The following is a 13079-nucleotide window of genomic DNA, read 5'->3' on the forward strand; positions in this document are numbered from 1 at the left end:
CAAATCCTCCCAGAAGCCAAGCTCTGCCCCAATACCTAGAACACAAAATATACAACAGACCAGTCATGGAAGAGTCCAAAGGAACTGCTCAGGCCAGAGTTCTCATTGCCTGGAAGATCATGGCTACCTCAGCCCTGGGGGTCTGGGCTTAGCTAGTAGTGGGACCAGAAGAACTGGCTCCTCCTTACTGCTTCCTGTACAGCCTGGGAGCTAATAGCCAGGACCAGCTGTGAAATGATACCCAGCTGTTCTTTAAGCTACTTAAACCCTAATTCATGTTTTACCTTCCAATTTGCCACCTTAAGGTTACTCTTACAGCTATACTCCCAGTACTTGGTAACTTTAAGCCTCATAGTCCCATCAAAGCCTTGGAGCAAAAAAAATCAAGGACTAGAAGTTTTCCCTTTCCCTGATAGATGGTTAAATACTGTGCCAAAGCGGCCCATGACATATTAAAAAATATTCACCCTCACTAGCAATCAAAGATATACAAAATGAAACAATGCAATGTTTTCACTATAAAGCTGGTGAAGGGCAGTGATCACCTCCCCACAAGAATATGCAGAGGATCTCCTTCATCGCTCTCCAGAAGAGGAGAAGAGGAAACACAAAAAGAAGCACCTGGTGCAGAGCCCAAATTCCTACTTCACGGATGTGAAATGCCCAGGATGCTATAAAATCACCACCGTCTTTAGCTAACATGCACAAACAGTAGTTTTGTGTGTTGGCTGCTCTGCTGTCCTCTGCCAGCCTACAGGAGGAAAAGCAAGGCTTACTGAAGGATGTTCCTTCAGATGGAAGCAGCTCTGAAAGCACCCTGAATCAAGATGAATGGGAAACCATCCCAATCAATACATTTTGGACACAAACAAACAAACAAAACAAAACAAGACAAAAACTGGTGAAAACCAAAACCAAACCAAACCAAACCAACACAACCAACATCCAGTGCTGGAGAGGTTGTGGGAAAATGGGCACCCCAAAATTAGTACAACCTTTCTAAAGAGCAATTTGGAAATATTTATCAAAAGCCTAATAAGTATCCTCTTTGACCCAAATTTCTATGTATAGGAATTTATATTAAGAAATTACCAAGGATATGCCTAAAGATTTCAATGCATGAATGTTTGTCGGAGGATTGATCATAATAGTGAAAAAAGAGGAAATATTTAAATGTCCAACAATGGGGCATGGTTGAACAAAATTATGGAATGGCTTTAATGAACATATGGTAAAATATTATGCAGTAATTTTTTTTTAAAATTTTTTTGGGGGTACACCAAGTTCAATCATCTGTTTTTATACACATATCCCCGTATTCCCTCCCTTCCTTGACTCCCCCCCCCGAGTCCCCCCCACCCTCCCCGCCCCAGTCCTCTAAGGCATCTTCCATCCTCGAGTTGACTCCCTTTGTTATACAACAACTTCCCACTGACTATCTATTTTACAGTTGGTAGTATATATATGTCTGTGCTATATATATGTCGCTTCATCTCAGTTTCCCCTTCACCCCCCGCCCCCTCCCATACCTCGAGTTCTCCAGTCCATTCTCTGTATCTGCGTCCTTGTTCTTGTCACTGAGTTCATCAGTACAATTTTTAGATTCCGTATATGTGAGTTAGCATACAATATTTGTCCTTCTCTTTCTGACTTACTTCACTCTGTATGACAGATTGTAGTTCTATCCACCTCATTACATATAGCTCCATCTCATCCCTTTTTATAGCTGAGTAATATTCCATTGTATATATATGCCACATCTTCTGTATCCATTCATTTGTTGATGGGTATTTAGGTTGCTTCCATGTCCTGGCTATTGTAAATAGTGCTGCAATAAATATTATGGTACAAGTTTCTTTTGGGATTATGGTTTTCTTTGGGTATATGCCCAGTAGTGGGATTACTGAATCATATGGAAGTTCTATTTGTAGTTTTTTAAGGAAACTCCAAATTGTTTTCCATAGTGGCTGTACCAATATGCAGTAATTTTAAATGATGCTATGAAAGTATATTTATTGGCAATGGAAAGTACTCTATATTATGTAAAAAGTAGATTGTAAAATAACATACAGTTTGATTCTACTTAAAAATAAATACATGTAATTTTTATATATGCATAGAAATATCTGGGAGGATATAGCATTATATGTTAGCTAAGAGGTTTCCCAGGGTGATAGGCTTAAGGGTGATTTTAATGTTCTTTTTGCTTTTCTTTAAAAATATATAGCTAATATTTCAACAGAAGAAATGCTATCAGCTTCTTGCTGAGAAACTGTGTGGTCTCAGCACTTACTCTCTTCCTGGCTCCTCTGCCCACGTTGACACTCTGAAAAAAGAATAGAAACAGAAAGTAAGTCATAAATGAATCTCCATGGGAATATCAGAAAGAGTATTACAGGGGGACTTCTGCCCAGGGCCCTCGAAGACAAGGGACATTGACCTTCCCCAAGTCTCACAAATAGTGAGACTTGGCAACAGGTGACCAGCCAAGGAGGTCCTATATCTGAGGCAACCCGATTCCAGCATCAGTGGGACTGACCCATGAAGAGCAACTAGGTAACTTAGCACCTGGCATTTCTTATTTGCAACTAGTTCAACAAACATTTTTTAAAACCATATTCTAAGTGCTCAGCTCTGTACTAGGCATTAAGGGGATTTTGAAGGCCGATTATATTCATAAACATTTGTTTATGATGATGGTTTGGGTACTTTGTACACTGCTGTCTCAGAATATAGTAGGTGTTCAAAATACTTACTGAATACATGAATGAATGCCTTCAAACCCATTCATAAATCATGACCCTGGAGAAAATGTTTTTCCTCTCTGAGCCTGTTTCCTCATCAGTAAAATGCATAAGATTGGATATGATGACCTTCCAATTCTAACATGCTAAAATTTTATGTTCTCAAGAGCAGCATGCTTGATTCAACTTGATAAACATTTGTTGAGCATCTGCTTATGTGTCAGGGACTAACCTAAGCAGTGGGACAAAGATGGAGAGAGATGAGATCCCTACCCACGTTTGCTCAGGGTCCATGGAGGACAGATGAGTGTGATCAGTGCTCATTATTTACTCACTCGCTTACTCACTCAGCATAGGTTCTTTTGAAATTCTGCTTGTGCCAGCAGCAGAGACGTGTGACCAGGGTGCTGTAGGAATGCACGGAGACATCTACCCAGCCAGTGTGCACAAGAAAGGTTCCCCAAGGTGGCAACTTCTTAGCTCAGTATCAAAAGACAAGCATGGGTCATCCAAGTGGAGAAAATGTGTTTCATAAAGGCTTTTCAGAAGGAGAGAACAGCATGTACAATGGCAAGAGCAGAACAATAACAGAGACAGTAAAATATTCCACCAAACAAACAAACCAAAACCCTGCAGTATATACACTGAACAAATAGTTGTTCCAGGTGATGGAGCATCAGGGAGATCCGTGGAGGCTGGAGGTGTGAGGGAGGGGCTCTTGGAAGAAGCAGGTCTAGAGCCCTGAAGGAGGGATCAAGGCAGCACTGAAGCCAAAGAGCACATGTTGGTGGCAGTGTGGCACACTGAGCAGAGACCTTGGCTCCCAGCTCTTGCCAAACCACATGTGTGATCTTGGGGAGGTCTCTGGGCCTTGGTTTCCCAAATGCAAAGTGAATGAGTTAGATGGAAAGGGCTCTCACACTCTTCCGTGGCAGTGTCTGTGGGAGAGGCTTTGATGGCGGAGGGGAAAGGGATTCCAGGGGGAGAGAAGGGCAGGGATTGTTGCTGATAGGGCAGGCAGCAGGATTCAGATTTCTGCCAGGTTGCCAAGGCTTCCAGGGATGGGAACCCTTCTCTGAGGCTAAGCCACATGAGCCAGAAAGCTGCTTTCCTTTGAAGAGCCTCTGATCCCTAACGTAACGAGATGGAAATGTCACAACATCCAACAGCTTTCTGGTCCACAACAGAGCACTGGAGGGCCAACCCCAACCCAAGCTGCCAGCCTTAAATAGGAAACAAGATCCAGTTACCATTGCCCCCCGTAAATATGTCTGTAAAACATTTATCTGGCAATAAAAGAACTGACAAGGCATTTTGAGTGTAATTGTTTTTGGCAGTTGGAAATATTTCAATTAACACACTATAAAAGCCACACTATAATAAATGCAAGACAGGCCAGTGAAATCAGCTACAGCCCTGACTTCCCAACCATGGCAAAGGAGATTGAATGTCAGGCTGCCACTCTGGGCCCTTGGTCTTCCAGAAGGAGAAGCCTGAGCCAGACAAGCCTGAATTCCTGAAAAGTTTTTGACGGTTCCTCCCAGAAGCCATCAAATCGCAGAAGAAGAAAGCCCAAGTTCCCTCCTCTGGCCCTCAGATCATCAGGCCCCACATCTCCATTCTAGCCTGCTCTCTGCCACTCTGAGATGCAGCCCAGAAAGGCTACTTATATTTCCTGAGCTTGGCCTCTGCTTTCCCACCTCTGCACCTTTGCTTTTACCATTCCTCCCATCAAGAACATCATCTTCCCCTTCTCCTTCCATGCTCCCACTGTCTCTGCCTAACAAAACTCTACCCAACTAGCCTCCACTAGTCCATTAGCTAATCCTACCCTTTCTCCTACCTCCCTTTACTCTTCTGTCTTTACTCTGAGCAAGGCTCTGCTCTGCCTCCCATTACCACCCACAAGCACTGGCTGTTGTGAAATGAAGGATGAAATGTATCTTCAAATAAATGCTCTGTTGTCTCTGGATTTTGGTCTGCAAAAGTGGACAGTATTATAAAAAGAAACATAAGACTGCAGAGCACATCAGAGGCAGCTTGGAGATTCCAGCAAGGGAGGTCCCCATTCTAATGCACTGATCAAAGAAGACCCTCTACTCTTGGATAGGTCATTCCAGCCATTCCATTAAAGGGAGGAGTCTATGGAGGAGTGGTGCAGGAAGAGGAATCCCCGCCCCCACTCCAGACCACCATGGCAGTCAAAGTAACCCTGGTGATCAATGGGATAACAGATGTCCCAGCCTGAACTTCTTCATAGTAGAGCATTTTTCTATTCGCATTGTTACAGATTTTAGTGTGAGCATCCTGAGGGCAGGAACTGGTAATGACTCAGCTGCCTAAAAGGCCACTTCTCAGTTCTCTGACAGGACCTGACATTGTTGAGAGCTCCCTTGCTCCTTCTAGAAACTTATTCTCCACCTCCATTTCCATGTCACCAGCCCCTCCAATAGTTCTTTCTCAATATCCTTGACCCCTCCAGGAATGTATGCTTCACCCCTTAGTCTTCTATTTCTACACATTCCCCTTGGGTGCTCTTACCCCACCTATAGGTTCATCTTCCACTTTGTGATGAAGCTCAAAATCTATTTCTGTAGATTAGATTTTCTAGAACTTCATGCTCAAATTAGTGACAGAGTACTCATACTCAGTATCTTAAAAACTAACCACATTATGTTCTTTTTCTACCCCAAACTTCCCTCTCCTCCACTATTTCCTAACTCACTCAAGTGTACCACCATTCAGGCATCCAGGTTGGAAACTGGGTGCCATCAGATACCTGCCTTTTCCTTAGCCTTTTACTAGCATCATATTTCGAAGTCCAACAATTCTATCACTTTAATATCTTTACAACTATCCTCTGCACTCATACCCTCTAAATTCATGCCCTTGCTCCCTCTTGCCAAACTACATTTGATTTCCCTAACTCCAGTTTCTCTCCACTCCAATAATTATATCTATCACCATTTTCAGCTATTGGGCACTTATTCTGGGCCATTCATTTACTAAGCAATTTATGTACATGATCTCATTTAATCTTCACAACTACCCTATGGGAAGGAGCTATCATTATTCCTATTTTACAGATGAGGACCCTGAGACATAGTGAGATCAAGCAACTGACCCAAAGGTGACCAGAATTTGAACCCAAATTCTTAATCACCATAAGTAATCTTCCTAAAATATAAACTTGACCACTCTCCTGCTTTAAAGCCTCTAAGGGCTCCCCATCACCCACAAGTTGAATCCCAAAATCCCTAACACAGCATCCACCTCATCTCCAACTCTTTTCCTGCCACAGCCATGGAAGGGTGTTTTGAAAATGAAAATTCTGATCAATGTAACAGATGATTATTATTGCCACCTACTGAGCATTTATCTGCACCTAGACCTGTTTTGGTATATGACCTACTGCACAGTGTAAGCAGCCCATTTGTCCCTGAACATATTTTAGGAGTAAGTAAGGAGATGGAAAATTCTTAAGCTGCTCCCTAACATCAAGATATAATATTTAAAAAACAAATATGTGATCAGATGTACCCATGGGGCCCAAATACGGGCCTTGAAGTCAACCATACCTGGGTTTGAGTCCCTTCTCTGTCAGCTGCTAGGTCTATGACTCTAGGTAAGTTACTTGTCTTCTCTGAACCTTAGTATCCTTATCTTTTAAATGGACATCATAAAAATACCCTCTGAAGACAATCATAGGCCTATTATGAGGATTAAATGAGTCGATGCACATAAAATGCATAGTGTGGTGCCTGGCCAGAGTCTGTGCTCAGTAAATGATAGTTGGTAACATTATTATTCCCATTTATACACACTGCTCTGCCCTCAGCCACACGAGATCTGTGTGGCCCTTTGCTTACTAGGAAGCACTTGCCCTAGTGATGACTAGAATGCTTCGGCATCACAAATCCACCCAAGAGTTCAATGCTGAAACATGTTTGTTCCTGGAAAGAGCAGCTCTTTGAAGCGTGCAAACCCACAGACGCTGCATCTTCCTTCCTGGGGCCCAGGAGACTTCGTTTACCATTTCAGTTGTCTTGGTCCTTATTCTAAAACTCACTAACAGGTTTCCATTAAGCTAAACTGAAACTAAATACCTCACTAGCTTGCAGTTTCTGTTTCTAAAAGGGTAAAAGCTCTTAGTCCCAAAGGAACAGTAATTCACTGACAAATCTTCCTCCAGCTACACTGACTGCATTTCAAATCCTTGAGCCTAGTGCAGTGTCTAAAGCACACAGAAAGTGCTCAATAAGTATAGCTGAAAGAGATTTCAAAATTTTGAAACACTAGATGAAGGGTAGCAGGCACTACCATACACTATTGTGGGTATGCCAACTGATGCAAAATTTTATAGGGTTATTTGGCAATATCTGCCAAAATTTCAAATGTAGATACCCCTCAACTCAGCAACTCTGCCTTCTTGAATTTTTCCTATAGAAATACTAATACATATGCATAAGATGTATGTACAAAATTGCTCGCTGAAGCATTTTTGTAACATTTTAAAAATGGAAAAAAACATAAATATTCATTGATAGGGGCCTAGTTAAATAAATTATGATATAGCCATTCAATGGATATTATGCATATTTTTTAAAGAATGAGGTAAACTTTTATGTATTGTTATGGAAGCTCTCCAAGCTTTTTTATTGTTAAATAAAAAAGCAAATTACATAAACAGATGACCCATCCGCTTACTTTAAGAATGTGTGGGGGCATTTCCCTGGTGGTGCAGTGGTCAAGAATCTGCCTGCCAATGCAGGGGACACGGGCTCCATCCCTGGTCCAGGAAGATCCCACATGCTGTGGAGCAACTAAGTCCATGCACCACAACTACTGAGCCTGTGCTCTAGAGCCCATGAGCCACAACTACTAAACCCGCGTGCTGCAACTACCAAAGCCCATGTGCCTAGAGCCCATGATCCACAACAAGAGAAGCCACCGTAATAAGAAGCCTGTGCACTGCAACAAAGAATAGCCCCCACTCGCCACAACTAGAGAAAGCCTGTGCACAGCAATAAAGACCCAATGCAGCCAAACAAACAAACAAACAGAATGTATATGTATTTGTATGTACGTACAATATTTCTGGAAGAATATATAGATTCTATTGATAGTGGTTTGGTCCAGGGAGTATGACTGGGGAATTGTGGGGAAGGGAACCAATACTGTTCACCTTATACCCATTCTCATGGTTTTAATATTTTAAAAGTGAATGTGCATTACTTTTATAATTTAAAATGCTAATTAAGAATTTTAAAAATTAATACAGTTAAAGAGGGTTTTTTTTTCCTATTAATGCAGTGTTAGTACAGTGTTCAGAATGCAGAAAAAGGAACATGAGACCAAGCTCATGCCTCCCTGGAAAGCCAAGAGGGAAGAAGTCAATGCCATGGGACTCTTCCCAGATAAGGCTACAGAAGGCAAGGCAGGGTAGGGTTTAAAATCTGAAGCTCTAGAGTAAGCCTTGGCTGGATTCCTGACTCTGCCACAAACCATATGTGTGACCTTGAGCAAGGTATTTAGTCCCTAATCCTCATTCTCTCATTTGTAAGGTAGAGAAAAATATTAGCGCCCTCCTCAGATTTGCTGGGAGGATAAAATAAAACAATGCATGATGAGAACCTTACTCAGAGCCCAGCACTCTGTAAGCCCTCAAGTAACAGTGGCAGTGTTATTATTTTATTATTCTATCATGGTTGGCTGTGCATGGCAATTGAGTCTTATTCTGAAGGCATGTATTGAATAGTTGAAAAGTGTGCTGTCCAGGTCCCATGAAGTCCTTATCAGAAAGAAAGCTATAAATCTCAGGGTGTCACAACAGAGAGATGAAAATAAAAATACCTTCCCTTTATATAGCGTCTTTCAGTTTACTAAACATTTTGGAGTATATCATCTCATTTGGCCCTTATTCTAATCTTTCGTGGGTGGATGTTGAATTTTGTCAACTTCTTTTCTGAATCTGTTATGATGTTGTCATATGGTTTTTCTTCTTTTTTTTTCTGTTAATGTGAAAAAAGATATTGATTGGGTTTTTAATGTTGAGCTAACTTTGTCTTATTGGGATAAACCTCACTTGGTCTGGTATATTTTTCTTTTTATATATTGTTGGAACAGATTTGCTAATATTTTGTCAGGTTTTTTGCATTTATATGCATGAGGGATATTGGCCTATCCTTCTATTTTCTTGTAATAACTTTGATTTTGATATCAGAGTTATACTGACATCATCAAATAAGTTGGGACTTGTTCCCTTCTCCTCTACTTTCTCTAAGACTTTGTGTAAGATTGGTGTTATTTATTCCTTACATATTTGATAGAATTCATCAGTGAAACCATCTGGCCTGGAGTTTCTTTGTGGGAAGGTTTTAAATTATGAATCCAATTTCTTTAAGTAGGTATGGTCTTCACATTTTCCATTTCTTTTTGTGTTGATTAAGGCAGACTGTGTTTTTCAATAAATTTGTCCATTTCCATTTAAGTTGTTGAATTTATTGCCATAATGCTGTTGATAGTATTCCTTTATTATCCTTTTTAATATCTGTACAATCTGTAGTGATCTCATTTTTCATTCCTGATATTGGCTATTGTGTTTTTTTCTTGATGAGTCTTGCTAATTTTTATCAGTTTTATCAATCTTTTCAAAGAACCAACTCATGACTTTGTTAATTTTCTCTACTGCTTTTCTCATTGTTTCTATGGAACAAGATAAATGAATAAATTAATAAAGTAAATGGAACTGATGAAATAGACTTTGCTTCTACTATTCTGGATTAAATTCTCTCATCTTTTTCTATTTTCTTAAGATAGAAACTTAGAACATTGATTTTAAACCTTCTTTTCTGAAAACAACATTTAAAACTATACATATTCATTAAGTACAACTTCAGCACGACCCCACAATTTGTGATGTTATATTTTCATTACCATCCAATTAAAAATGTTTTATAATTTCCCTTGTACTTTTTTTTTACATTTAGAAATGCATTCTTTAATGCCTACGTATTTGGAGATTTTAAGGATACTGCTATTTATTTTTAATTTAATTCCATTTTGATCAAACTATTCTTAGTATGCTGAGATTCTTTCTGTCATGGATGGATGTTGAATTTGAATCAAATGAAAATCTGTAAGATATTAATCTTTTGAAGTATATTGAGACTCACTGTACGTCCCAGTGTATGGTCTATTTTTTTGAACATTCTGCAGTTCTTGGATTCTATAAATGTTAATTAGGTCAAGTTGGTTAACAGATCTACATCTGTTAAAGATGTAGAGAAGAGTGTTAAATCTCCAACTATCATTGTATATGTTTCTATTTCTCCCTTTAGCTCTGTTTTTGATTTATTTATCTTGAAGTGCTATTAATAGGTACATACACATTTGTGATTTTATATCACCTCTTGAATTGACCCTTATCATTATGAAATGTCCCTATTTATCTTTGGAAATACTCTTTGTCTTGAAGCCTTCTTAGTTCTGATAATACTACAGCCATGCAGCTTTCTTATGCTTGCTATTTACATGGTGTGTTTTTCCACTCTTTTATTTTCAAACTTTCTATGTTTTTATATTTGAACTACATTTCTTATAAGCAGCATATAGTTAGGTCTTGCTTTTATCTCCCCCCTAGCTTGATAAACTCTGCCTTTTAACTGAAAGGTGTGATTGTCTTTACCATATTACTCTTTGTTTTCTTTTTTTCATCTGCTTTTTCCTCTTCCCTCTGTTCATCTGCCTTCTTTTGTGTTAATTGAGTCTTTTAGTATTTCATTTTATTTTCTCTATTGGCTTTCTAGTTGTGCCTTTTTGTATTACTTTCTAGTGGTTGCTCTAAGGTTTATAATATGCATTCTAAGCCTGTCACAGTCTACTAAGAATAAATAACATACCATTTCATATTTCACAATGTAATAACCTTATCATATCTTAATTCCATTTACTACCACAACCTCATCTCTGCCCTGTTGTTGTCACATATTTTATTTCTATATACAATATAAGCTTCACCTAACAATGGTGTTATTTTTGCTTTGAACAGTCATATGCCTTTTAAGAAAATTAATAGAAGCAAAAAAATCTAGTATTTTGTCTTTAGTCACATATTTTCTATTACTAGTACTTTTGGGTTCTTCCCATAGACAGAGCTTCCATCATGTGTCATTTTCCTTCAGCCTAAAGAACTTCATTCTGTACTTCTTGTAGTGAAGGTCTGCTGATGACAAATTCTGTCAGCTTTAGTTTACCTGAAAATGTATTTATGTAACCCTTCTTTTTGAGGGATATTTTTGTTGGATATAGAATTCTGGCTTGATGGTAATTTTCTTTCAGTGCATTAACTATGACATTCCATTGTCTTCTGACTTCTCTTGTTTACAATGGGAAGTCAGCCACGGTCATAATATTCTACTCTATGCATTGTGTCATTTTTCTCTGGCTGCTCTCAAGATTTCACTTTTATCCTTGGCTTTCAGTACTTTGACTGTAAGGGACCTACGTGTGGTTTTCTTTGTAATTATCCTACTTGGGATTCACTGAGCTTCTGATAATACTATATGTTTTCCACCAAATTTAAGAAATTTTTGACCATTAGTTCTTCAACTATTTTTCCCCCTCCTCTCTTTCCTTCTGGAATTCCAACTACTTACAAGTTACAAATACATATGTGACATATTCCCACAGGTCACTAAGGCTCTTTTTTGTTTTTTAATCCTGTTTTGCTCTGTTCTTCAGATTGGATAATTTCAATGGCCCCATCTTCACATTCGCTATGAGGCCCAGCCAATAAATTTTTCACTTCTGATATTTATTTTTTTATTGTTTCCATATTTGGGGCTTAGATTCCCCATCCTTTAAGTCAATATTTTCTTTTAGTCCATAAATAGATTTATAACAACTGCTTTAAAGTCATTGTCTGCTAATTCCAACATTGGGTTATTTCACTGGTATCACTGTACTCTCCTTTGGATCTCTCTCCCTGAGCCATGATCAAGAAAAATGGACCCAAGGCAGAAAGCAAAGATACACATGTGACTCATGTTGGCTGTTTTCCTTCCCTTAGGAATGGGGGAATGCCTAAACCAGTTGCCTTATATACTGTGTCCAGGATTACAGTTGTTCATAGTGGGATGGCAAGTCCGTATGAATTGCTCCATCACAGCCAGAATATGTCTCCGATATCAAGGTCTTTCAAAATTATACATAAAGTGTGATGCATTTAAAAAGTCACTGCAGAAACGTGCTATTAAAAAAAAAAAAACCCCACAAACAAACCAAACAAACAAACAAAAACCCTCTAAAGTAAAAGGCTTTTGTAAAAGACAGAACCTTTTGTAATGTAAATATCAGCCCTGAATGGAGGCAATGGGTTGGAAAAAATCTGAGGCCTTTTCTGCACAGTGCATGAGAAAGACTTATTAGAAGCAATATAGACGTTATTTTGGAATAAAGCAGGTTATCCCTTGTAGGGGAGGAGCCAAGGAAATTGCCCTGCTCACAGCTTTGGCTGCTTGGAGAGTCATAGGATCTTATCCCTCCCTGATACAGCCCAGCATGAATGGGTAAGCTGGGAACAATCAGATTTCTTCTCCAAGGGTTTGAATTGGAACTACAGAGAGAACTGGTGGATGGATGAAGATACTGATGGAGATGCTTGGAGATAGAAGAGGCCAGAGTGGCCATGATGAGCTGAAAACACATTAAGTTATGAGGGAGCTGAAACCATAGAAAAGTTGGCTGCTTAGGAAATGAAAATAGGGAGTGAAATATAGTTGCTAAGAAAAGTAGAGAGGCCATGAGAGATATGGAGAAAGTAATTAGTACCTATATCTGTTTCAGAACCAGTAGTTTTCTAATTCTAATTCTAGGCTGTCTATGTATTTATAATACCCACCCACAAACCCCCACATATACACCTTTCCCTTCACCCATCCAAGCTTTTTCTTGAGGTGAGACTCTTTTCTTTGCAACTTACAGAACTTAGCTAAAATATATGTGCCTTAAAGTTTGCCAGTCTCCCAAAGGACAGGAGAAGTAGGATAGGCTCAGGCAGCCCAGGCAGAGGGAACAAAATCATTAACAAAGATATAGAGGTCTGGAACCAAGTGTCTGTCCATGGATTAGCAGATTTTTTTTATTCATTTATATTCCAATTTGTTCCAAAGCAAGATCTGAGGCTGAATGTATGATACATGGAAAAAATAAGTAAATAAGAAAATGGATGTGAGGTAAGAATAGAAATAGGAAAATAAGCTTAACATCAGGAGTAGGGTGCTAATTAACAGAATTAGGTGCTTTGGCTAGAACAAAGGAGGCATGAGCTGCTTC

General features: G+C 39.2%; 1 protein-coding gene and 1 pseudogene across 1 annotated transcript in view; one reads left to right on the top strand and one right to left on the bottom strand.

Moving 5' to 3' along the window:
• The window catches only part of DNAI1 (dynein axonemal intermediate chain 1), a 60323-nt gene that overhangs the window by 39843 nt on the left and 7401 nt on the right, over positions 1 to 13079 (bottom strand). Inside the window, exon 2 of the mRNA XM_057721926.1 lies at positions 2294 to 2326. Coding sequence (XP_057577909.1) covers positions 2294 to 2326 — 33 coding nt within the window. The remainder of the gene's footprint in view (positions 1 to 2293; positions 2327 to 13079) is intronic.
• On the top strand, positions 66 to 810 carry LOC130846626 (40S ribosomal protein S27-like; annotated as a pseudogene).

The sequence above is a fragment of the Hippopotamus amphibius genome, chromosome 2 (assembly GCF_030028045.1).
Source record: "Hippopotamus amphibius kiboko isolate mHipAmp2 chromosome 2, mHipAmp2.hap2, whole genome shotgun sequence".
NCBI classification, from domain to species: Eukaryota; Metazoa; Chordata; class Mammalia; order Artiodactyla; family Hippopotamidae; genus Hippopotamus; species Hippopotamus amphibius.